This window comes from Cervus canadensis, chromosome 19 (assembly GCF_019320065.1).
Source record: "Cervus canadensis isolate Bull #8, Minnesota chromosome 19, ASM1932006v1, whole genome shotgun sequence".
NCBI classification, from domain to species: domain Eukaryota; kingdom Metazoa; phylum Chordata; class Mammalia; order Artiodactyla; family Cervidae; genus Cervus; species Cervus canadensis.
In genome coordinates this window covers 41,586,046-41,612,810 of record NC_057404.1, presented here as the reverse complement: position 1 = coordinate 41,612,810, position 26,765 = coordinate 41,586,046, and the positions used below count along the sequence as shown (strand labels likewise).

The 26,765-nt window shown below is 40.3% G+C and overlaps 1 protein-coding gene across 1 annotated transcript in view; it reads left to right on the top strand.

The window, feature by feature from the left end:
• The window catches only part of MANBA (mannosidase beta), a 124,188-nt gene that overhangs the window by 70,292 nt on the left and 27,131 nt on the right, over nucleotides 1–26,765 (top strand). The window contains exons 12-13 of the mRNA XM_043438653.1: nucleotides 15,115–15,333; nucleotides 20,842–21,006. Of these exons, the coding sequence (XP_043294588.1) occupies nucleotides 15,115–15,333; nucleotides 20,842–21,006 (384 nt within the window). The remainder of the gene's footprint in view (nucleotides 1–15,114; nucleotides 15,334–20,841; nucleotides 21,007–26,765) is intronic.

The following is a 26,765-nucleotide window of genomic DNA, read 5'->3' as shown; positions in this document are numbered from 1 at the left end:
CAAGTTATTCAAGAATCTGGAATAATGGAGGGAAACCAATCAAGTTTGATTGTTACGATCAGTTGATCAGCCTTTTCCAATTTTACTTTAAAGCCATTATAATAGAATATTGTTTAAAATTTTATTCCCTATAATCTTACCAAGCTTTTTAATATTTTCAAATTCAACCAGAATTTGCTGAGTATATATCTCTAGGAGCAAAGCCTCATTCTCAATGCTATGGAGAAACTGTTATTCTCGTGGAGCTTATAGCTCTTGGGAAATGAAAAGAAATACCAGCTCCACATGATTGAGTGAAAGAAGTGCTATGAAAAATGTAGTTCCAAAATGTTGGCAATTGTATGGAAGAACCAATCATTTAAACTGGAAAGATCTAGAAAGGCTTTCAATTATAAGGTGACATTCAAACCAAGCCTTAAAGGTAGGGTAGAATTTGAGGCAAAGGGTTGTTTTTGTTCTTTAGGTATTTTAGGCCATGAAAACAATGTCAAGAAAGGTGAAAAGATGTGAAAACAGGGATGTATAGGAAGCAGCAAGCAGCACCCAGTTCTTGAAGCAAAGGACTTGGAGATTGGTATGGAGAGTCAAAGACAGAAAAGGCAGTTTGGAAACAAACCTTAAAAGGACTTTGAATCACGTTAGGGAGTTGGACTTCATTCAGTAGACAGTGGGAAGCTAGTAGACATTTGGGGGTAGAGGGGGAATTTTATATGATCCACGTTCTAGATGGTACTGTTGTTGTTCAGTCAGCCCATCATGTCTGACTCTTTGTGACCCCATGGACTGCAGCTCACCAGGCCTCTCTGTCCCTCACCATTTCCCGAAGTTTGCCCAAGTTCATGTCCATTGCATCAGTGATGCCGTCCAGCCATCTCATCCTCTGATGCCCTCTTCTCCTTCTGCCCTCAATCTTTCCTAGCATCAGGGACTTTTCCAATGGGACTTTTCGCATCAGATGACCAAAATACTGGAGTTTCAGCTTCAGCATTAGTCCTTCCAACAAGTATTCAGGGTTGATTTCCCTTAAGATTGACTGGTTTGATCTCCTCGCTGTCCAAGGGACTCTCTGGAGTCTTCTCCAGCACCACAGTTCGAAGGCATCAGGTCTTCAGTGCTCCGCCTTCTTTATGGTCCAGCTCTCACAACCATACGTGACCACTGGGAAGACAATAACCTTGACTCTGTGGACCTTTGTTGGCAGAGTAATGTCTCTGCTTTTTAACACACTGTCTAGGGTTGCCATAGCTTTCCTGCCAAGAAGCAAACATCCTCTGATTTCATGGCTGCAGTTACCATCTCCAGTCAATTTAGAGCCCAATAAGAGGATATCTGTCACTACTTGTACCTTTTTCCCCTTCTATTTTCCATGAAGTAATGTGGCCAGATAGCATGATCTTAGTTTTTTTTAATATCTGGGTTTAAACTGGCTCTTTAACTTTCCACCTTCACCCTCATCAAGAGGCTCTTTAGTTCCTCTTCACTTTCTGCCATTACAGTGGTATCATCTGCATATCTGAGGTTGTTGATGTTTCTCCTGCCTATCTTGATTCCAGCTTGTAACTCATGCAGCCCAGCATTTCTCATGATGTGCTCAGCATGTAGATTAAACAAACAGGGTGACAGCAGACAGCCCTGTCATACTCCTTTCTCAATCTTGAATCAATTAGTTGTTCCATACAGGGTTCTAACTGTTGCTTCTTAAGCTGCATACAGGTTTCTCAGGAGGCAGGTCAGATGGTCTGGTATTCCCATCTCTTTAAGAGCTTTACACAGTTTTTTATGATCCACACAGTCAAAGGTTTTAGTGTGGTCAATGAAACAGAGGTAGATGTTTTTCTGGAATTCCTTAGCTTTCTCTATGATCCAGCGAATGTTGGCGATTTGATCTCTGGTTCCTCTTCCTTTTCTAAACACAGCTTGGACACCTGAAGTTCTTGGTTCACATAATGCTAAAGCCTAGCATGCAAGATTTTAAGCGTGACCTTACTACCATGGGCGAGGAGTGCAATTGTCCAATGGTTAGCACATTCTTTAGTACTGCCCTTCTTAGGAATTGGGATGAGGATTGACCTTTTCCAGTCCTGTGGCCACTGCTGGGTCTTCCAGATTTGCTGACATATTGGATGCAACACCTTGATGGCATCATCCTTTAGGGTTTTGAATAGCTCTACTGGAATTCCATAACATCCACTAACTTTATTAACAGCAGTGCTTCCTAAGGCCCACTTGACTTCACACTCCAGAATGGCTGGCTCTGGCTGACCACACCATTGTATTAATCCAGTTCATTAAGATTTTTTTTTTTGTACAGTTCTCCCTTGTCCTGTGTATTCTTTCCATCTCTTCTTGATCTCTTCAGCGTGTACTAGGTCTTTACCATTTCTAATCTTTTCTGTGCCCATCTTTGGGCAAAATGTTCCCTTGATATCTCCAATTTTACTGAAGAAATCTCTAGTCTTTCCTCTTCTGTTGTTTTCTTCTAATTTTGTACACTGTTCATTGAAGAAGGCCTTCTTGTCTCTCTGTACTGTTGTTTGGAAATCTGCGTTTAGTTGGGTATTCCTTTCCGTTTCTGTTACTATTACTAACAAAGAATTAGTGAGGTGAGAGATTCTAGGTGAGAAAATAAGTTATAATAATTCAAAATTCCAAGTTATTGGTAATATTATATGCCAGACATTGATTATGCTTATTATTAACATAGTAATGATAAAGGAGCTTTGTAGGATTTATTTAAGGACCGTGGAATGTAAGTAATGTAATCTTGATTTTAGAGATGAAGACACTGCACGGTTAGAAAGATAAATTGTTCAAGGTCATATAGGTCATAGGTAGTGGGGCTAGAAATGACGTGATGGGAAAAAAGCAAGTGAGTGTGAGATGTGAGAGAGGAAGAATTTGAAGATGATTCCTACTTAAGCACTTTTAATGAAGGTAGGAGGCATAGGCAAGTAGATTTGGGATAAGTAAATAAGGCGTTCTGCTTTGAAAGATTAGATTTGAGATGTTGGCAGGACAAGCCAGGTGGAATCTGGAGCCAGGTTATTGGAAACTGAAATGTGAGGGTGAAGTGGTCTGGGAGCAATCAGAACACTGGTGAGAGGGCAGACTTGGGAAAATGTATAGAGGAGGAGAGGCTGAAGAGAGTGACGTCCATCTAAGAATGGAGAGAGGAGCTGGAGAAGGAATGATCGGAAAGATTTGGGGAAACCAGAATGTGAAAGAGTAGTGAACAAGCAGTCAGGAGTGGGGAGAATGCCAGAAAGTAGTAAGTGGGTCATTTATTGCATACCAGAGGGGGAAGAGTGTGGGGACTCTTGCTTCATTTGGGAAATAGAAGTTCATGAGTAGTTTATGAAAAATCCAAAAACAATTTCAGTGGAGTGGAATGCTCAGGAATGTCAGGGGTTGAGGAAGGAATGGGTGGTAAAGAAATCTGATGGGCTGCAAGGGATTGGGGGATTTTTTTTTTTTTTTTAATTAGGATATGGAAAGTCCTTAAGCTGATGGAAAGGACAGTGGCGAGATTTTTTAAAAGAGTGGATGATAATTTACTGGTGTTAATTCCAAAATGAAATCAAAAGACCAGAAAACTATGGAGAAGCTGGCAAAGGGAAAGAATAAGGGTTTTTCCCCCATGACAAAATAGAAATGAGAAAAGAAAAAAATGGGTGAATATACCAAGAAGTAGTGAGAATTCTAATAGAGGAAAGTTGAGAAAATTATTTTCTGAAAACCTATTTCTCAGGGAGGCCTTATTAGCCTTCTACAATATGTTTTATTTTTGGAAAGAGCCCTGTACTTCCACTTTAAAACATTCATCACACTTACAGTTACTTGCTCAGCATCTGGTTTCACCACTAGATTTCAGTCTACTCTTTTTTCTTTTAATTTATTTATTTTAATTGGAGGCTAATTACTTTACAATATTGTGGTGGTTTTTGCTATACATTCACATGAATCAGCCATGGGTATACATGTGTTCCCCATCCTGAACCCCCCTCCCACATCCCTCCCCATCCCATCCCTCAGGGTCATCCCAGTGCATCAGCCCTGAGCACCCTGTCTCAAGCATCGAACCTAGACTAGCGATCTGTTTCACATAGGATAATATACATGTTTCAATGCTATTATCTCAAATCATCCCACCCTCGCCTTCTCCCACAGAGTCCAAAAGTCTGTTCTTTACATCTGTGTCTCTTTTGCTGTCTTGCATATAGGGTCATCATTACCATCTTTCTAAATTCCATATATATGTGTTAATATACTGTATTGGTGTTTTACTTTCTGACTTACTTCACTCTGTATAATAGGCTCCAGTTTCATCCACCTCATTAGAACTGATTTGAATGCATTCTTTTGAATAGCTGAGTGATATTCCATTGTGTATATGTACCATAGCTTTCTTATCCATTCATCTGCCAATGGACATCTAGGTTGCTTCCATGTCCTGGCTATTGTAAACAGTGCTGCGATGAACATTGGGGTACATGTGTCTCTTTCAGTTCTGGTTTCCTCGCTGTGTATGCCCAGCAGTGGGATTGCTGGGTTGAATGTCAGTTCTATATCCAGTTTTTTAAGAAATCTCCACACTGTTCTCCATAGTGACTGTACTAGTTTGCATTCCCTCCAACAGTGTAAGAAGGTTCCTTTTTCTCTGTACGCTCTCCAGCATTTATTGTTTGTAGACTTTTTGATAGAAGCCATTCTGAATGGTGTGAGATGGTACCTCATTGTGGTTTTGATTTTCATTTCTCTGATAATGAATAATGTTGAGCATCTTTTCATGTGTTTGTTAGCCATCTGTATGTCTTTTTTTTTTTTTTTCCATTTATCCTGTATGTCTTCTTTGGAGAAATGTCTGTTTAGTTCTTTGGCCCATTTTTTGATTGGGTCGTTTATTTTTCTGGAATTGTGTTGCAGTAGTTGCTTGTATATTTTTGAGATTAATTCTTTGTCAGTTGCTTCATTTGCTATTATTTTCTCCCATTCTGAGGGCAGTCTTTTCACCTTGCTTATAGTTTCCTTTGTTGTGCAAAAGCTTTTAAGTTTAATTAGGTCCCATTTGTTTAGTTTTGCTTTTATTTCCATTACTGTGGGAGGTGGGTCATAGAGGATCCTGCTATGATTTACATCAGAGAGTGTTTTGCCTATGTTTTCCTCTAGAGTTTTATAGTTTCTGGTTTTATATTTAGATCTTTAATCCATTTTGAGTTTATTTTTGTGTATGGTGTTAGAAAGTGTTCTGGTTTCATTCTTTTACAAGTGGTTGACCAGTTTTCCCAGCACCATTTGTTAAAGAGATTGTCTTTTCTCCATTGTATATTCTTGCCTCCTTTGTCAAAGATAAGGTGTCCATGGGTACATGGATTTATCTCTGGGTTTTCTGTTTTGTTCCCTTGATCTATATTTCTGTCTTTGTGCCAGTACCATACTGTCTTGATGACTGTGGCTTTGTAGTAGAGTCTGAAATCAGGCAGGTTGATTCCTCCAGTTCCATCCTTCTTTCTCAAGATTGCTTTGGCTATTCGAGGTTTTTTTAATTTCCATACAAATTGTGAAATTATTTGTTCTAGTTCTGTGAAAAATACCACTGGCAGCTTGATAGGGATTGCATTGAAACTATAGATTGCTTTGGGTAGTATACTCATTTTCACTGTATCGATTCTTCTGATCCATAAACATGGTATATTCTCCATCTGTTTGTGTTCTCTTTGATTTCTTTCATCAGTGTTTTATAGTTTTCTATATATAGGGCTTTTGTTTCTTTGGGGAGCTTTATTCCTAAGTATTTTATTGTTTTTGTTGCAATGGTGAATGGTATTGTTTCCTTAATTTCTCTTTCTGTTTTCTCATTGTTAGTGTATAGGAATGCAAGGGATTTCTGTGTGTTAATTTTATATCCTGCAACTTTACTATATTCGTTGATTAGCTCTAGTAATTTTCTGGTAGTATCTTTAGGGTTTTCTATGTAGAGGATGATGTCATCTGCAAACAGTGAGAGTTTTACTTCTTCTTTTACAGTCTGGATTCCTTTTATTTCTTTCTCTTCTCTGATTGCTGTGGCTAAAACTTCCATTTCTATGTTGAATAGTAGTCGTGAGAGTGGGCATCCTTGTCTTGTTTCTGACTTTAGGGGAAATGCTTTCAATTTTTCACCATTGAGGATAATGTTTGCTGTGGGTTTATCATATATGGCTTTTATTATGTTGAGGTATGTTCCTTCTATGCTGCTTTCTGGAGGGTTTTTATCATAAATCGATGTTGAATTTTGTCAAAGGCTTTCTCTGCATCTATTGAGATAATCATATGGTTTTTGTCTTTCAGTTTGTTAATGTGGTGTATCACATTGATTGACTTGCAGTTATTAAAGAATCCTTGCATCCCTGGGATAAAGCTCACTTGGTCATGGTGTATGATTTTTTTTAATATGTTGTTGGATTCTGTTTGCTAGAATTTTGTTAAGGATTTTTGCATCTGTGTTCATCAATGATATTGGCCTGTAGTTTTCTTTTTTTGTGGCATCTTTGTCTGGTTTTGGAATTAGGGTGATGGTGGCCCCATAGAATGAGTTTGTAAGTTTAGCTTCCTCTGCAATTTTCTGGAAGAGTTTGAGTAAGATAGGTGTTAGCTCGTCTCTAAATATTTGGTAGAATTCAGCTGTGAAGCCATCTGGTCCTGGGCTTTTGTTTGCTGAAAGATTTCTGATTACAGTTTCGATTTCCTTGCTTGTGATGGGTCTGTTAAGATCTTCTATTTCTTCCTAGTTCAGTTTTGGAAAGTTATACTTTTCTAAGAATTTGTCCATTTCTTTCAAGTTGTCCATTTTATTGGCATATAGTTACTGATAGTAGTCTCTTATGATCCTTTGTATTTTTGTGTTGTCTGTTGTTATTTCTCCATTTTCATTTCTAATTTTGTTGATTTGATTCTTCTCCCTTTGTTTCTTGATGAGTCTGGCTAATGGTTTGTCTATTTTATTTATCTTCTCAAAGAACCAGCTTTTAGCTTTGTTGATTTTTGCTATGATCTCCTTTGTTTCTTTTGCATTTATTTCTGCCCTAATTTTTATGATTTCTTTCCTTCTACTAACCCCGGGGTTCTTCATTTCTTCTTTTTCTAGTTGCTTTAGGTGTAGAGTTAGGTTATTTATTTGATTTTTCTCCCGTTTCTTGAGGTAGGCTTGTATTGCTGTGAACCTTCCCCTTAGCACTGCTTTTACAGTGTCCCATAGGTTTTGGGTTGTTGTGTTTTAACTTTCATTCATTTCTATACATATTTTGATTTCTTTTTTGATTTCTTCTGTGATTTGTTGGTTATTCAGAAGCGTGTTGTTTAGCCTCCATATGTTTGTATTTTTAATAGTTTTTTTTTCCTGTAGTTGACATCTAATCTTACCGCATTGTGATCAGAAAAGATGCTTGAGATGATTTCAATTTTTTTGAATTTACCAAGGCTAGATTTATGACCCAGGATGTGATCTATCCTGGAGAAGGTTCCATGTGCACTTGAGAAAAAGGTGAAATTCATTGTTTGAGGTGAAATGTCCTATAGGTATCAATTATGTCTAACTGGTCCATTGTATCATTTAAAATTTGTGTTTTCTTGCTAATTTTCTGTTTGGTTGATCTATCCATAGTTATGAGTGGGGTATTAAAGTCTCCCACTATTATTGTGTTACTGTTAATTTCCCCTTTCATACTTGTTAGCATTTGCCTTACATATTGCGGTGCTCCTATGTTGGGTGCATATATATTTATAATTGTTATATCTTCTTCTTGGATTGATCCTTTGATCATTATTTAGTGTCCTTTGTCTCTCTTCACGGCCTTTATTTCAAAGTCTATTTTATCTGATATGAGTATTGTGACTCCTGCTTTCTTTTGGTCTCCATTTGCGTGCAATATCTTTTTCCAGCCCTTCACTTTCAGTCTGTATGCGTCACTTGTTTTGAGGTGGGACTCTTGTAGACAGCATATATAGAGGTCTTGTTTTTGTATCCATTCAGCCAGTCTTTGTCTTTTGGTTGGGGCATTCAACTCATTTACATTTAAGATAATTATTGATGAGTAAGATCCCATTGCCATTTACTTTGTTGTTTTGAGTTTGACTTTATAAACCTTTTCTGTGTTTCCTGTGTAGAGAAGGTCCTTTAGCATTTGTTGAAGAGCTGGTTTGGCGGTGCTGAATTCTCTCAGCTTTTGCTTGTCTGTAAAGCTTTTGATTTCTCATTCATATTTGAATGAGATCTTTGCTGGGTACAGTAATCTGGGTTGCAGGTTTTTCTCTTTCATCGCTTTAAGTATGTCCTGCCATTCCCTTCTGGCCTGAAGAATTTCTATTGAAAGATCAGCTGTTATCCTTATGGGAATCCCTTTGTGTGTTATTTGTTGTTTTTCTCTTGCTACTTTTAATATTTGTTCTTTGTGTTTGATCTTTGTTAATTTGATTAATATGTGTCTTGGGGTGTTTCACCTTGGGTTTATCCTGTTTGGGACTGTCTGGGTTTCTTGAACTTGGGTGGCTATTTCCTTCCCCATTTTAGGGAAGTTTTCAACTATTATCTCTTCAAGTATTTTCTCATGGCCTTTCTTTTTGTCTTCTTCTTCTGGGACTCCTATGATTTGAATGGTTGGGCATTTAACATTGTCCCAGAGGTCTCTGAGGTTGTCCTCATTTCTTTAAATTCTTTTTTTTTTTTTCCCCTCTCTGCATCATTTGTTTCCACCATTCTATCTTCCACCTCACCTATCCTATCTTCTGCCTCAGTTTTTCTACTATTGGTTCCCTCCAGAGTGCTTTTGATCTCAGTTATTGCATTATTCATTATTGACTGACTCTTATATTTCTTCTAGGTCCTTGTTAAACTTTTCTTGCATCTTCTCAATCCTTGTCTCCAGACTATTATCTGTAACTCCATTTTGTTTTCAAGATCTTGCATTATTTTTACTATCATTATTCTGAATTCTTTTTCAGGTAGACTCCCTATCTCCTCTTTTGTTTGGTTTGGTGGGCTTTTATCATGTTCCTTTACCTGCCTAATATTTCTCTGCCTTTTCATCTCATTTAGATTGCTGTGTTTGGGGTGGCCTTTCTGTATGCTGGAAGTTTGTGGTTCTTTATTGTGGAGATTCCTCCCTGTGGGTGGGGTTGGATGAGTGGCTTGTCAAGGTTTCTTGGTTAGGGAAGCTTATGTCTGTGTTCTGGTGGGTGGAGCTGGATCTCTTCTCTCTGGAGTGCAATGAAGTGTCCAGTAGTGAGTTTTGAGGTGTCTGTGGGTTTGGTATGACTTCTGGCCGCCTGTATTTTAATGCTCAGGGTTATGTTCCTGCATTGTTGGAGAATTAGCTTGGTATGTCTTGCTCCGAAACTTGTTGGCTCTTGGGTGGGGCTTGGTTTCATTGTAGGCATGGAGGCTTTTGGATGGTCTCTTATTACTTAATGTTCCGTGTAGTCAGGAGTTTTCTGGTGTTCTCAGGTTTTGGGCTTAAGATTCCTGCCTCTGGATTTCAGTTTTATTCTTCCAGTAGTCCCAAGACTTCTCCAACCATATAGCACTGATAATAAAACTTCTAGGTTAATGGTGAAAAGATTCTCCACTGTGAGGGACACCCAGAGAGGTTCACAGAGTTACGTGAAAAAGAGGAGAGGGAGATAGAGATGAGCAGGAGGAGAAAAAGGGGGACTCAAGAGGAGAGAGACAGATCTACTCAGTGGTCTGTTCCCAAAGTGTTCTCCGTAGCCCAGACACCCACAGAGATTCATAGAATTGGATTGGGGAGAGAAGGGGGATGGAGGAAATAGAGGTGTTCTGAGGTAGAAAACGGAGAGTCAAAAGTGGGAGAGAGTAATCAACACACTCCTGAGTAAAAATGGGAACTGAATATTGTCTTCTTAAATGTCCAAAATTTATATCACATACTGAAAAACAAAGATTAAAAATCTAGATTAGAGGTTAGACTCTTAAAAATACAATGTTAAAAACAAAAACAAAAAATTTTAGAAATATATATGAAGTTTGGTTTAAAAATAGGGCTTCTCTCTTTTTTTTTGCAAGGTTATAGTGAAATGAAAATGAAAATTAAGGAGTAGTAGAGGAGTAATAGAGGACTTTAAAAGAAAATAAGAGGAAAAAAAAACAAGGAAAAAAATTTTTTTCCTAATTAAAAAAATCGTAAAAATATATGAAAGTGAAAGTTAAGGAGTAATGGGGGAGTAATAGGGAATTTTAAAAGAAAATAAGAGAAAAAATAAGAAAAGAAAAATAATTTTCTTAATTAAAAAAGAAAGGTAAAAATATGTCTAGGAATTTTTGTGGAGCTGTTGCGGTCAGTGTGGGTTCGGTTCAGTTTCAGATAGCTCCTCGTTCCAGCTTACACTTCTTGATAACTATAGGCCCTTTCCGGTGTAGTCGGTGTTATCTACCGGGATTTTAATCTGTTGCACCGGTCCCTTCTGAAGTGGTTCCCTTTGTTTATTTGGCTTCTGTTTGCCAGTCTCTTCAGTGTCTAATTTCCGCCCTGACACAGGTGGGCGGAGGTGGTCTCTTGCTCAGGTTCGCTAGTTCCGTCGCCCTGCGGGGAAGGGGGGTGCTGCTTTCCCTGTCTACGCTGCTCAGGCTCCCGGCTGCTCTATATGGAGCGTGCCCTGCGTTGCATGCAGTTCCAGTTTTGAGGTACTCCACAAAAGTGCGGACTCGGTTGCGCCTGCGTTTTGTGCCTTCCCCAGCCGGAGCAGCTCAGGCAGCCAGGAGCTTGACGGGCGCACTCTCCCCGGGTGTGGCGCGCCTTCTCCCCTCCGTGGCCCCAGCCTCAGTTTCCCCCGGCGCTGGTCGGGTACGTGCGCCTAGTGTTTAGCCGCGACTCTCCCAGCGGATGTCGACTATCCAGAATCTCAGGAAGTCTTTGGTTAGAAACTGGAGGCCTGTTTGCAGTTTGGTAGGGGTGCCGTCTCTGGGGCCGAGTTTGCCCCTTTCCCCTCCCCCCTGCCTCCTGCCTCCGGCGGGGCTGGGCCAGTCCGCCGCAGGCTAGCTCTTCTCTGGACTTGCTCAGACCCTTTGTTCTGCGAATGGCCGGCAGTGTGTTTGGGCCGGTTAATTTTCTCTCGCTCCTTTGCTGTCCCACAGTTTAAGTTGGTATCTCACAAAAGCTCCCTCCGATTGCCCTCAGGGCATTCAGGCCCATCCTTACCCTAAGCAATGCTGCCCGCTCCTCTCCATTCCGCCCCCACTTGCTGGTGGCGGATGCGGGCATCTGGGGTACTTTTCTGCTGGGAGTTGCTTTTAGGCACATAATCTGTGGGTTTTATTTATTTTTCCTCCCAGTTAGGTTGCCCTCTGAGATTTGAAAACTTCCCCCAGACCCGCCAGTGCGAGCGTTTCCTGGTGTTTGGAAACTTCCTCTATTAGGACTCTCTTCCCGGGTTGGGTCTCCGTCCCTAGCTCTTTTGTCTCTCTTTTTATCTTTTATATTTTGTCCTACCTCCTTTCGAAGACAATGGGCTGCTTTTCTGGGCGCCTGATGTCCTCAGCTAGCGATCAGAAGTAGTTTTGTGAGTTTTGCTCTGCGTTGAATTGTTCTTTCGATGAATTTGTAGGGGAGAAAGTGGTCTCCCCGTCCTATTCCTCTGCCATCTTGGCTCCAGTCCTCTGATAGTAGGTTTTAAAAATGAAAATTAAAGAAGTAATAAAGAACTTAAAAAAATTAAAAATGATCATAGTAAAATATATCTAGGAATTTCTCTGGAGCTGTTGAGGGCAGTGTGGGGTCAGTTCAGTTTCAGATAGCTCCTTGTTCCAGCTTATACGTCTTCTCAAGGTCTGTAGGCCCCTTCCAGTGTAGTCAATGCTAACTACTAGGTTTTAATCTGTTGCTCCTGTCACTTCCAAAGCAGTTCCCTCTTCTTTGTTTTGGCTTCCCCCATTTGCTCCTCTCTTCAGTGTCTAATTTCCGCCTTGATACCCCGGGGGCGGAGGTGGTCACTTATTTAGGCTCGCTAGTTCAGTCGTGCAGTGGGGAGGGAGGAGCACTGCAGACAAATATCACTGGCGCGTGTGAGGAGTGCACGCAGTGTCTGGGCCACACTGGGTTTGCTCCCGCTCACCGCGTGTGTGCCTTCCTGGTCTACACTGCTCAGGCTCCAGGTTGCTCTGCAGGGGAACTGTCTAAAGCAGGCCCTGGGTTGCGTGCACTTCCCAGGTCTAAGCCGCTCAGGTTCAGGTTCTCGGGTGCTCCACAAAGGCACAGACTCAGTTGGGCCTGCGTTTTGTGCCCTTCCTGGGTCTGAGCAGCTCAGGAGACCAGGTGCTTGGCGAATGCACACTCCGCAGGTGGGCGGTGCGTCTCATCACCTCCCCCGTCCTGGCCACTCGGTTTCCTGGGTGCGCAGTGGGAGCGCCGTCTCAGGTGTGCCGTGTATCTCCTCTGGGGAGCTGATGTCTGACTGCGACCCTCCTGGCGGATGTCAGCCATCCGAGATCCCAGGAAGACTTGGTTAGCAACTGGGAGCCTGCTCGCAGTAGAGGATGTCGTCTCTGGGGCCTAGTTTGACCCTTTCCTTCCGGTGCTGGCTGTCGCCCGCCTGCCTCCCTGCCTCCGGTGGGGGTGGGCTGGTCCGCAGCTGGCTAGCTCTCCTCTGGTATTTGCTCAGTCCTTTGTTCTGTGAGCGGGCTGGCAGTGCCTTAGGTTAGAGCTTTTCGGGGAAGTTCTCTCTCTTGTCTTTCTTTCTTTTTTTCCTCTCTCTCTTGCTATCCCACAGTTTGGGTTGCTATCTCACGTTAGCTCCCTCAGATTGTCCTCAGGGCATTCAGGCCTGGTCCTTACCCTAAGCACTGCAGCCTGCGCCTCCCTGTTCAGCCCCCACTTGCTGTTGGCGGATGCGAGCGTCTGGGCTACTTCTCCGCTGGGAGTTGTGGTTAGGCAGGCACTTCATCTGTGGGTTTTATTTATTTATTTTTTTCCTCCCGGTTATGTTGCCCTCTGAGATTCCAAAACTCCGCATAGACCTGCCCGTGAGAGGGTTTCCTGGTATTTGAAAACTTCTCCTCTTTTACAACTCTGTCCCTGGGACAGGTCTCCATCCCTAACTCTTTTGTCTCTCTTTTTATCTTTTATATTTTGCCCTACCTCCTTTTGGAGACAATGGGCTGCCTTTCTGGGTGCCTGGTGTCCTCCATCAGCATTCAGAAGTTGTTTTGTGGAATTTTCTCAGCGTTCAAATGATGCTTTGATGAATTTGTGGGGGAGAAAGTGGTCTCCCCATCCTATTCCTCTGCCATCTTAGGACCACCCCCCGCCCAGTCTACTCTTTCAAGACGGCAGTCAGCATGTCTGTCTTGTTCCTTGCTGAACCTCCAGTATATAGCAAAAACTGCATGCCTGGTGCATGGTAAATGCTCAACAGAGATTTGATGTGTTAATACTTGACATTGCCATAGATTTTCTCTCTTTCTTTCTTGCTGAAAAATGCCTGACTCGCAGTAAACACTTGAGAGAGACTTGGTAAATGAATGATTCTTCTCACTGAAATAGGAAGTCAGTTCATTAAGTGAGATAACAATTAAAACATTTTGAGCTCTAGACACTGGATTAAATAATTATATCCTGGCTGCTGTAACAAACTGCAGTGTTTTAGTGGTTTATGTAATAAAAGTTTCTTTTTTACTCAGTAACACTACAGAATGGCTGTTTCTGATGGACAGGCAGCTCTCCTGTTTTTTGAGACCCAGGCTCCTTCCATCTCCACCATCTCCTAGGCCTTTGCCTGTGAACTGGGGAAGAGAATGAGAATATGGTCTCACAGACTTCAAATAGGGTAGGAAGGCACTTCCTACAGGCATCTCCAAATTACAGAAATGGGAACATGAATTTCAATGGACCCTTAACCATCTCTTCCACATTTCCTTTTTTTTTTTTTTTCTTTTTTACCATTTTATAATAGCCTGATGATGGAGGTACTATTATTATCCTCATTTTACAGATAAGACAACTGAGACTTAGACCTGTCCCAAAACAATATGATTCTAATTTGAGATTTAAACTCATGTTCCTCTGACTCCATATCCCATTCTATACTTCGTTATAGCCAAAAGGCCAAGAAGCTATCAGTAGGCTATTCTAAACCATTAGACCTTTGTTTCTCAAGTGGAAGTGATTTTGTTCCCAAGATACAGGAGAACATTTTGCAATGTCTGTAGAACTTTTTTGGGGAAGTGGGGTTTAGGTATTACTGGTGTCTAATAGGTAGAAGCCGGTTATGCTGCTCAACGTCTCAGAGTGTATTGATATAAAACCTCCCCCACTCACGGCATACACACACAAAACAAAAAATTATTAGGCTCAAAATGTCACTAGTGCCAGAATTCTGTACCAGACTGTATACTACCCATGATGGGGAAAGGTCAGGTGTAGGTAAGACGTGATTGAAAAAGATTAGGAACAGCTGCTGTGAGGAATAAGCTATGATTCATTATCAAATGGAGAAGGCAATGGCAGCCCGCTCCAGTCCTCTTGCCTGGAAAATCCCATGGATGGAGGAGCCTGGTAGGCTGCAGTCCATGGAGTCACTAAGGGTCAGACACGACTGAATGACTTCTCTTTCACTTTTCACTTTCATGCATTGGAGAAGGAAATGGCAACCCACTCCTGTGTTCTTGCCTGGAGAATCCCAGGGACAAGGGAGCCTGGTGGGCCGCTGTCTATGGGGTTGCACAGAGTCGGACACGACTGAAGCAAGCGACTTAGCAGCAGCAACAGCATTATGAAAGGATATGAAGAGGGACTTCCTTGGTGGTCCAGTGGTTAAGACTCTGAGCTCGAGGGGGGGCAAGATTCAATGCCTGATCAGGGAATTAGAGCCTGAATACCGCAACTAAGACTCTATGCAGCTAAATTAAAATAAAAAAGAGATATGGAAGATTGGCAAACAGCAGAAATGTGCTGGTGGCTGTCAAATGTAGAAGAATATAGGTGGCTCTATCATTTTTCTATCAGTTACTTGACTAAATGACAACAACTTGGCATTTCAGGGACCTGATAATACTTTTAAAGAAGTAAGTGATCTGTACTTTACTGGGTGAAAATATTATCTTTTAAACCATTTTATTTCTGAATGCAGGGAGACCAGACTCGTCCTTTTATCACATCCAGTCCTACAAATGGGGCCAAAACCACTGCAGAAGGTTGGCTTTCTCCAAACCCCTATGACCTGAATTATGGGGACGTACATTTTTATGATTATATGAGTGACTGCTGGGATTGGAGAACTTTCCCCAAAGCTCGACTTGTATCTGAGTATGGATATCAGTCCTGGCCTTCCTTCAGTACATTAGAAAAGGTAAGCCATCTTTGATTTACTGGGGATTCAGCATTGTAGACTATGGGCACTTCCTCAGTGTGATTCAGAAGGTCAAATGAAATGTACTTCTTGTTTAAACAGAACTTTAGGAAGAAGATAATAGAAAAGAACTTTTTATCCTTAACTTTTGGGGTTCTAAACTGTTATAGTCATCATTTTGTGGGTTATAACTTTTCCATATTGCTTTTATTTACATTCTTTCAAGAGCATTTAAAAATTCAATGGGAAGCCAGTGATTCCTTAAGCCTCACTTGTTACATGAAATACATGAAAATTACGTTCACTTACTACTTTCTATGTGTCCTACAACTGTTTTTATTATTTACGGATACTCAGAACTGGATAGTTTGCTACAGTAAGAGAAATGAGTAAATAAACCTTTGTCTGATATTATTATGTTGTAGCATCCCTTTTTTTTTTCCAATGACAATTTTTTTTAATATTTAAAAACAAAATCAACCTCACCCCACAGAATCCCCCAACAAACAAAAAGTCAGATTAATTAAAAAATTTGCGGTGAATATACCCAGCAAACATCTGTATGTGCAACTAAATACCATGTCTGTTACTGCGGCACAAACCTCAAACAATATACAAGTGTTCTGGGGGTGTGGAAGGAGGCCCAAGTTTAACCTCTGTGGGGTTTGGGGAGACAAGATGGGGTGAGAGGGGAAGTCAATTTTTCTTAATTCTGTCCATATAAATATATTCATAAAGACCAAAAAAGAAAAGGGAGCTTGGAATGGTAAGGAAAATAGGAGAATGGGGGAGTATGGGACCCTCTCAATTCTACCTGACCAAAAAATAGGAGTTAATTTCATGGTGAGAGAAGAGATAAAAAATGATAGAAGAGGATGGGAAAGAGAGGGAAGCAGACATGGGCAACCAGGGAGAAGGAGGGGCCCTTGGCAGGGGAGTGAGAAAGAGTCCAGGCTCGGTGTGTCTGTTCCGTCTTCATCCCCACTGTCTTAGGCTCCAGTCTAGTGACTGTCTGTGGACCTCATCTTACTTTCTGCCTCTGTCTGTGGTCTGATGGGGCCCCTTGACCCCCTCCACCTTGCTCCAACCCCTGCCATGCTGGTCCCTTCTCTTCTCCATTTATTGGGATCTGGCTTGCTCCAGGATCCTCAGGTCATAGTTCTTTCTGGCCACTCGAAGTTTGTTGAAGTGAAGTGAGGCATTCTGAGCCGCCAGCGGGCTGGGGAACACAGCCATGATGCTGTACAAGGCAGTGAGGTCTAAGTGGCAGCTGTTCTCAGCAGTCCCACCATTGTCCCCCTCTCCCCCACCCCACGGTAATGTAAGTTTCCATGTTTGAAATAGCTCAGTTGGAATTCTGTCATCTCCACTAGCTTTGTTTGTAGTGATGCTTCTTAAGTCCCATTTGACTTCTCACTCCAAGATGTCTGTCTCTAGGTGAGTCGTCATACCATTGTGGTTATCTGGCTCATTAAGATCTTTTTTATATAGTTCTTCTGTGTATTCTTGCCACCTCTTAATATCTTCGTCTTCTGTTAGGTCCATACCATTTCTGTCCTTTATTGTGCCCATCTTTGCATGAAAAAATTTGATGCTGTGAAAGTACTGCACTCAATATGTCAGCAAATTTGAAAAACTCAGTAGTGGCCACAGGACTGGAAAAGGTCAGTTTTCATTACAATCTCAAAGAAGGGCAATGCCAAAGAATGTTCAAACTACCACCCAATTGCACTCATCTCACACACTAGCAAAGTAATGCTCAAAATTCTCCAAGCCAGGCTTCCACAGTATGTGAACCGTGAACTTCCAGATGTTCAAGCTGGATTTACAAAAGGCAGAGGAACCGAGATCAAATTGCCAACATCCACTGGATTATCGAAAAAGGAAGAGAGTTCCAGAAAAACATCTACTTCTGCTTTATTGACTACACCAAAGTCTTTGTGTGGATCACAACAAACTGTGAAAAATTCTTAAAGAGATGGGAATACCAGACCACCTCACCTGCCTCCTGAAAAACCTGTATGCAGGTCAAGAAGTAATGGTTAGAACTAGACATGAAACAACAGACTGGTTCCAAATCAGGAAAGGAGTACATCAAAGCTGTATGTTGTCATCCTGTGTATTTAGCTTATATGCAGAGTCCATCATGTGACATGCCAGGCTGGATGAAGCACAAGCTGGAATCAAGATACGCAGATACGAAGATGACACCACCCTTATGGCAGAAAGCGAAGAACTAAAGAGCCTCTTGATGAAAGTGAAAGAGGAGAGTGAAAAAGTTGGCTTAAAGCTCAACATTCAGAAAACTAAGATCATGGCATCAGATCTCATCAATTCATGGCAAATAGATGGGGAAACAGTGAGAGATCTTATTTTTGGGGGCTCCAAAATCACTGCAGATGGTGACTGCAGCCATGAAATTAAAAGATGCTTGCTCCTTGAAAGAAAAGCTATGACCAACCTAGACAGCCTATTACAAAGCAGAGACATTACTCTGCCAACAAAGGTCTATCTAGTCAAACCTATGGTTTTTCCAGTGGCCATGGATGCATGTGACAGTTGGACTCTCACACAGCTCTTTGTGACCCCATGGACTGCAGCATGCCAGGCTTCCCTGTCCATTACCAACTCCCGGAGCTTACTCAAACTCATGTCCATCGAGTTGATGATGCCATCCAGCTATCTCATCCTCTGTCCTCAAATCAGTCAATCCTAAAGGAAATCAGTCCTGAATATTCATTGGAAAGATTAATGCTGAAGCTCCCATACTTTGGCCACCTGATGCGAAGAACTGACTCATTGGAAAAGACCCTGATGCTGGGAAAGATTGAAGGCAGAAGGAGAAGGGGATGACAGAGGATGAGATGGTTAGATGGCATCACTGACTGGATGGGCATGAGTCTGAGCAAGCTCCGGGTGTTGGTGATGGACAGGGAGGCCTGGTGTGCTGCAGTCCGTGGGTTTGCAAAGAGTTGGCCATGACTGAGCTACTGAACTGAACTTGCATGAAATGTTCCCTTAGTATCTCTAATTTTCTTGAAGAGATCTCTAGTCTTTTCCAGTCTATTTTTCCCTCTGTTTGTTTGCATTGATCACTTAGGAAGGCTATCTTATCTCTCCTCACTGTTCTTTGGAACTCTGCATTCAAATGGAGGTATCTTTCCTTTTCTCCTTTGCCTTTCACTTCTCTTTTCTCAGCTATTTGTAAGCCCTCCTCAGACAAGCATTTTACCTTTTTTGCATTTCTTTTTCTTGGGGATGGTTTTGATCATGGCCTCCTGTTCAGTGTTACGAACCTCCATCCATAGTTCTTCAGGTACTCTATCAGATCTAATCCTGGGTTTTGTAATAAACTGATCAGCATTTGTGTATTAGAACTTCTATACACTAGCTATATTGCCTTGAACAGATTATTCATTCTTTTTGAATTTCAATGTTCTCATCTGCAAATTGGGATTAATAGTAGCAGATACTTCAAGGAGTGTTTGTTTTTTTGTGTGTGTGCACATCAGATATGCATGTGTGCTGTGTGACTGTGTATAAACACTAAATTAATACACTGAAACACAGCAGTTCTTGATACATAGTGATGAGCTCTTAAAATGTAAGCTATTGTTACTATTCATATAGTCAACGCTAGCCATATGGTTTAAATGAAAGTTGGAGCTAGACTACACTAACTAGCTTTGGATCTTGGGCAAGTAACTTAATTTTTCTGTGCCTGGTTTTCTCATTCTGTAAAACTGGGTGATAATAGTACTCACTCATAGGGTTGTTATGATGGTTAAATGAGTTAATATTTTGAAAGCAATTAGAGCCTTATCTGACACTTTTGCCCTAGATGTAGACCCTGAATATACCGTAGAATCACTCTCAGATGTTTTTCTTTGGTTTGTTTCCTTTTTAAAAAACTAACGCCTGGACTGTACTCCCCCAAACTTGGATTCACTTGTTCTAAGGTGTCGTGTGAGCTTTTCTTTCCTTATTTTAACTCTCCTAGGGTTCTGATGTGCAGCTAGGATTGAGAACCGCTACTCTGGATATTCACTGAATAAGTAACTACTTATCCACCATGTGCTCAGAACTTTAGAATATCAGTCAGATAGATCTTTCAGTCCTTCAGGCAGTATTCCCCACCTCTGTCCCAGTGGAGCCTCGAGATGAAGGCAGCCTCTGGGAGAGGCAGAGGCACCGTGCTAAGCTGAGCCCGGATTCCTGACCCACTGAGACAATATAGACTTGTTTTCTGGCTGTAGCATTGTTACAGCTGAAATTTACAAGAATTTCAAAGCATAGCCACCAGATGGTAGAAAGCTTCCCACATAACAGATCAGATTTATGATTATTTTATTATTACATTTAGATTATTAGCAGTCAGAGGGCTCAAAGGCCTGGAGAAATTTCCAACTTTGAAAAGAAGGAAGCATAGAAAGAAGGAAAAGCCACTGTTGGTAAAGGCTTGTGCATTTCGAATGTGTACAGGATGACTGTAAATACTAATACCTCTGTCTCAAATGAGTAATAGGAGTAATTACTGTTCTCTGAACTGTGTGGTGGTAACATTTTCCAAAAATTAATTCAGTTCGGAAAAACACCCTCCTTAAGTATGGCCAGTGTACATTGCATGTATTTTGGTATAAATAAATTCCTAAAGAATAACTTTATCCTTTTTAAGCGGATTGGTCTGTGCATGATCACTGGGACTTATAAGTCATATTTTATGAGCAGGGATTTTTGAGTTTTCTAATTTTCAGGGTGGAGCAGAACATGTTTTTTCAGTCTCTGTGTAGCTTGGATTAAAATTAAACTCTGATATTTTCAGATGTAGCCAGCAGTTGTCTTACATCTTTGTCACATGCTGACAGTTCATTAAATCACAGGCCTAGAAGCCAGAACTATTGCTTTTTTTTTCCTTAAAAGGTACACTACTAATGTGTGGTATTTGTTTTTGTCTTTTTACTTGATCAGATGATAGCTTCTCAAAGGAAAGGAAAGATTCTATAAGTTAAGAAAAGAAGTTTTATTATTAGCAGAAAAGAATATCATTGGTTGGTTTGTATATTCAACTATATCAAAATTAAATGTGTATGTATCAAATATATTTAGTGAGAAACAAATGAGTATATGCTAAGCAATTATCATCTTACTGGTGATATTATTGTTAAAGAATTGACAGTTTTAAAAGAATGTTATTTTCAGTTTATTATTCAGTTTTGACAGTTTCCATGCTTTGATGAGATGACATTTTTAAATGTACATAATGAATATTCTAAAAAAACCAAACATGGTTTGATGAGAGAAGCCTTTTGATAGAAATACCAAATAGATAGAGTAAGGCTAGTCTTGCACTAATAACAAATATGATGCCTAAAATGTGAGGTTGGTCCCAGAACAAACCTTGAGCTCTTTTCCAGTGTGTATTATTTTCCAAGTTTGCCAGCAATCTGGAAAAGGGTAGTTTCACTCCTCTAACTTCCCAGTTTGAATCTCTTATTCTTTACTCGAAAGGTTTCCTCTGAAGAGGACTGGTCTTACGAAAGCAGGTTTGCACTTCATCGGCAACATTTGATTGATGGTAACAATAAAATGCTTAAGCAGATTGAACTTCACTTCAAGCTCCCACACAGTGCAGATCAACTACGCAGGTTCAAAGACACTCTTTATCTTACTCAGGTAAGCCATTTTCATTCTAAGCTTCAGCAGCTACCTGCAGTTAATGTAAGAGATCCTGTAGAGTTTGTAAGCCTTTTGTGGTGAAAAATACTCAGGGTTTCATCTTGCTGATTTAAAAAAACATGATCTTCTTCAAAACAGAGATATGATGACAGGTAAAACCTGAGATAGTAAAATTTTTGGCATTTGTCTTTCTTACAAGAATAGCTCACAGAATTCTATAACAAATTGTGTATTCAGATATTCCCTAGTTCAAGATTACTATCAAGGTTCCGTAATTAAGTCTAAAGTAGCATTTGCCAAGGATAAAATGGGACAAGGGAACAAGGAGAGACCAAAAACAGACTCCTGTAGGACACAGTCATCTGACTACTGGTGCAATATGCCATTGCATCTGTGGGAAAAGATAGTCTTATCAATAAACAGTACTGTATCAAGTGGGTGTCTTTATGGGAAATAAATGAGCTGTGACCCCCATATACAAAAATTAATTAATGATCACTTAACTGGGAAAGGTGGTACAATAAAGCTTCTAGGAGAGACCGTAGGAGATTATCTTCATGACCTTGGCATAGGCAGTTTCTTAAACAGAACATAAAAAATACTATGAAGGAAAATAATGATAAATTGGACTTCGTTAAACTATACACTTCTGTGTATCAAAGCCACCATCAAGAGAGAGAAAATGCAAGCCACAGATTGGGGAACAGTGTTTGCAGTACGTATATCTGATAAAGGATTTGTATTTAGAATAAAGCACTTCTGTAAAGCAATAAGAAAAAGACAACCGGTTAAAAATGGACACAGTTCTTGATCAGGCACGTCATCAGAGAAGATAACCAGATGGTCAGGAAGTATATGCAAATACAGTCAATTTCATTCTTAATTAAGGAGATACAAATTAGAGCCGTGCCAGAATACTCCTACACACTGTGTACACAATGTAATTTTAGCACAGTGGCTAAAATTAGAAGGATTGACAATACCAACTGTTGGTGAGGAGGTGGGACAGCTGGAACTTTTAGACATTGTTGGTAGGACTGGAAATTTGTCTAAACAGTTTGGGAGATTTTAAGGCAGTTTGTACCCAAGCTAAACATTTGTGCTTCCTCCTTGAATCAGCATTTCTACTCTTAGTTGTGTACCCAAGAAAAACAAGTGCATATGTCTGCCAACAGACATCTAAAATAATGTTCATTGCATGTTTATTCATAATACCCCCAAACTGGAAACAACCAAAATGTTCTTTAACAGAAGAACTTACAAATTGTGGAATATGTGCACAGTGGAATGAAAGTGAAAGTCGCTCAGTCGTGTCCGACTCTTTGTGACCCCATGGACTGACTATACAGTCCATGGAATTCTCCAGGTCAGAATACTGGAGTGGGTAGCCTTTCCCTTCTCCAGGGTACCTTCCCGACTCAGGAATAGAATTGGGGTCTCCTGCATTGCAGGCGGAATCTTTACTAACTGAGCTATCAGGGAAGCCCAAGAGGGCTCCACAGTAATAAAAAAGAGAATGAACTGCTAATATCAGCTTCAACTCAGATAAATCTCACAGACATTATGTTGAGCAAAAGTAACATTGAAATTTCACTGTGGACAAAATGAATCAAGGTGATATACAGCAAATCAGTGGTAACCACTCTTGTGGAGGAAGTTGGTGCCTTATGATTAGGAAAGGGTACAAGGAAACCTTCTGAAATGCTAAAAAAGTTTTGTGTCTTTCTCTGGATGCTAGTTACATGGGTGTATACATATGTTAAAATTCACCGAGTTATACACTGAAGATCTGTTCATATTATGCACCTTACTAGATTTTTTAAAAATAACTTTGTTGAGGTATAATTGACATACCATAAAGTTCACTTGTTTTAAGTGTACAATTAAGTGATTTTTAGTATATTTGTTGAGTCATGTGACCATCACCATAATCCAATTTTAGAACATTTCTGACACTCCAGAAAGATCCATCTTACCCATCTGTGATCACTCTCCTTTCTCACTTCCAGTCTTCGACAAACATTAATTTGCTTTCTGTCTTTGTAGATTTTATTTTCTCAACATTTCTTATAGCTGGAATCATATAATATCTCTCTTTGGTATGTGGCTTTTTTCACCGAGCATAATGTTTTTGAAGTTCTTCCATATTATAGCATATACTGTACTTGATTTCTCTTTTTTGCCTGTTGTATGGAGATCATGTTTTACTTATCCATTCATCAGTTGATGTACATTTGGGTTATTTTCCATTTTTAACTATTATGAATAGTACTACTATGAGTATTTGCATCCACATCTTTGTACCCATACTTTATCTCGAGTAGAAATATATGAGTAAACTTGCTGAGTTATGTGATGAATGTATGTTTGACTTTTTTTTTTGGAGTATAACTGGTTCACACTGTTAGTCTCTGCTATACAGTGAAGTGAATCTGCTGTGTGTATACATATATCCTCCCTCGTGGGCCTGCCTCCCCTTCATCCCACCCTTCTAGGTCATCACAAGCGCCGAGCTGAGCTCCCTGTACTGTCCAGCAGGTCCCCGCTAGCTAGCTATTTTACACATGGTGGTCTATGTGTGTCAAACCTAGTCTCCTAGTTCATCCCACCATCCCCATCTTCTCACCCATGTCCACATGTCTGCTCTCTACATCCCTGTTATGTTTAACTCCTAAAGAAAAGAACAACCTGGATTTTAGACAATATTTTCATCTTAATATTTACATTTGCCTATTTTATTTCATGAACCTGTGAATGCACCAAGTAAGACTATTTGAAAGCAGCTGCTCATTTATCTGATATTTCTGCTAAACTTGTTTCAAGTTCTGAGAGAGAAGGGAAGAACCTAATCTCAATCGTATGAGTTGATCTGAAGTAATGTATTAAACGTTTTAATTTTTGCATGTCAGCATCTAAGAATGTTCCAATTTTTATTCAAGCTTATTCTCATCAGTTTTCTCCTGTATAAAAACACAAAACCCTGGATGGAAGTTGAAACAGAAAACTGTCAGCCAGAACAGTGTTCTTTTTTGGAACAAACTGATGAAGAGAATTTTAATTTTTCAACTAGTATTAGTTCAAGAAGTTTTGCTCATGTGATATGTAATTTATAAACTTACTTCATAGAACACAAGTTTAAGGATTCTGTTGATATTTGTCCCTTTTTTGGTGATAATTGTTTTAATTAATTTTATTAATTGGCGGATAATTACAATGTTGTGTGAGTTTCTGCTGTTCACCAACATGAATCAGCTATAAGTATACATACATATCCTCTCCTTGTGTAAAAATTTTTAATTAGAGGCTAATTGCTTTACAGCATTGTGTTGATTTCTGCCATACATCAGTGTGAGCAGCCGTTAAGTATACACATGTTCCCTGCCTTGCGACCCTCACCCTCATCGCTCTCCTCTAGATTGTCACAGAACACTGGTTGAGCTCCCTGTGTTATATAGCAGCTTCCCATTAGCTATCTGTTTTACACATGGTAATGTATGTTTCAACGCTGCTCTATCAGTTCGTCCCACACACTCCTTCCTGCACTGTTTCCCCAAGTCTCTGTCTGCATCTCTCTTCCTGCCCTCCAAATATGTTCATCAGTAACATTTTTTCTAGATTCCATATATATGTGTTCATATATGACATTTGTTTTTCTCTTTCTGACTTACCCAGAAAAGCATAATTCAAAAAGACACACGTACCCCAGTGTTCATTGTAGCATTGTATACAATAGTGAGGACGTGGAAGCAACCTAGGTGTCTGTTGATAGATGATAAAGAAGTTGTGGTACAGATACTTGTCCCTTTTCAAGTGTTGTAGTTCACCCTTATTACTTTTTCATAGCCAGTATTCTTTAAAAGTATCTCAGTCTTGACATATGAAATAGGATGGTCCCTATTCCTATGTGTGTGTTATGTGGGAACCTTTTCAGCTGTTGTTTTCAGGCTGGCTTTCCCCCTCCCAGCTGTTCATTTTATTATGGTCACTTTATTCTGTTTCCTCAAAACACATTCAAGGAACTAACGGAAATGATTGTTATTTCCAAACTCATGAACGTTGGAGGTACACAGTTAGGAGTGTGTATGATTTCAGCCATTCAGTTGTGTCTGACTCTTTGTGACCCCATGGATAGCCTGCCAGACTCCTCTGTCCATGGAATTTTCCAGGCAAGAATACTTGGGTGTGTAGCCATTCCCTTCTTCAGAGGATCTTCCTGACCCAGGGAGCAAACCCACATCTCCTGTGTCTCCTGAATTGGCAGGTGGATTCTTTACTGCTGAGTCACCTGGGAAACCCAGAAACTGGTGTACAGTGGGATTATGTATTGGTGGTTTTTCTTGGTGATGACTTTTGTCTGATCCTTTAAGTATGAGCTTCCTATCAGGCATTGGCTGGGAACTGCACTTGTTGGTTCTACCTTGAGACTTTCTGACACTTGATGGATCTGAGATGAAAGAAATCAGAATTATGATTTTTTTTTTTTTGTCCTTAGTGTTGGACTTTCTTGACTGAGTATAGACAGGAACTGTTAGGAAATGTTGTTAACAAGTTTTTCTTTCCTTACTATTTTCATATTAGAACAGTCATCTTTAGTGTACATACAAAAAGTAAATCTTTCTTTGGTCCATTTTCTCTGTTCCCACTCCCACCTCTTGATCTTGTTCTCATAATCTGTTATACTGTTCTGAAGAACCAGGGTGCTTGCCTGTGTGCCAATTTTTAAGACATTCTATTAAGGAATTTATTTCGTGTGCACTCTTCAGAAAACTCTTGGCTGAGAAAGCTGTGCAATAAGTTTCTTTACATTTAGATCCTTCCTTGGCTTCTCTCTATCTTACAACCACAAAGGCATCCCTTAGGCTCTTACCTCTTTAATTCTTCTAATGTTCCAAAATAATCTTGCCCTACTTTTCATTCTCCTACTTTAACCTGTTGTATTCCAAATAACCTACATACCTAGGCACACTGTCTTAAGCTTGTCACACAGATCTCGCTGCTTAGTTTGGGGACTATCTACACTAACAAATCTGTTAGGCGACTTACTCGACCACCATGGCTTCTTGCTAGCCAGCTAGAGAGGAAGCTGGGCTGTGGACTGTCTTCACTAACCCCTTAGCTTATAGCCCCCTCTAGTGCTTTCGTTTATTCTTCACATATTTATTGAGCATGTAATGAGGGATAGAAGTTTGCGGATGTACTTTAGGGATCCATTTTATCTACTACATTGCGAATGACTTGATCATAAGAACAAAGAAAAAAAACAGCCTATGCGGTAGGCCCAGGTGTTGATACCTGCTACTCTGAGACAGTTTCCTTTTTGGTAAGCAAATGTGGTGGGGATCCAGAACATGTTGAACTTTTAAGTTAGGGGGTAGGGTGGGTAAAGAAAGGGAATGAAAGTGAGATTACTAACATTGCATATTACACACTAGTATGTTGTGCCAAAGCCTTCGACTGTGTGGATCACAATAAACTGTGGAAAATTCTGAAAGAGATGGGAATACCAGACCACCTGACCTGTCTCTTGAGAAACCTGTATGCAGATCAGGAAGCAACAGTTAGAACTGGACATGGAATAACAGACTGGTTCCAAATAGGAAAAGGAGTACATCAAGGCTGTATATTGTCACCCTGCTTATTTAACTTACATGCAGAGTACATCATGAGAAATGCTGGACTGGAAGAAGGACAAGGTGGAATCAAGATTGCTGGGAGAAATATCAATAACCTCAGATATGCAGATGATACCACCCTTA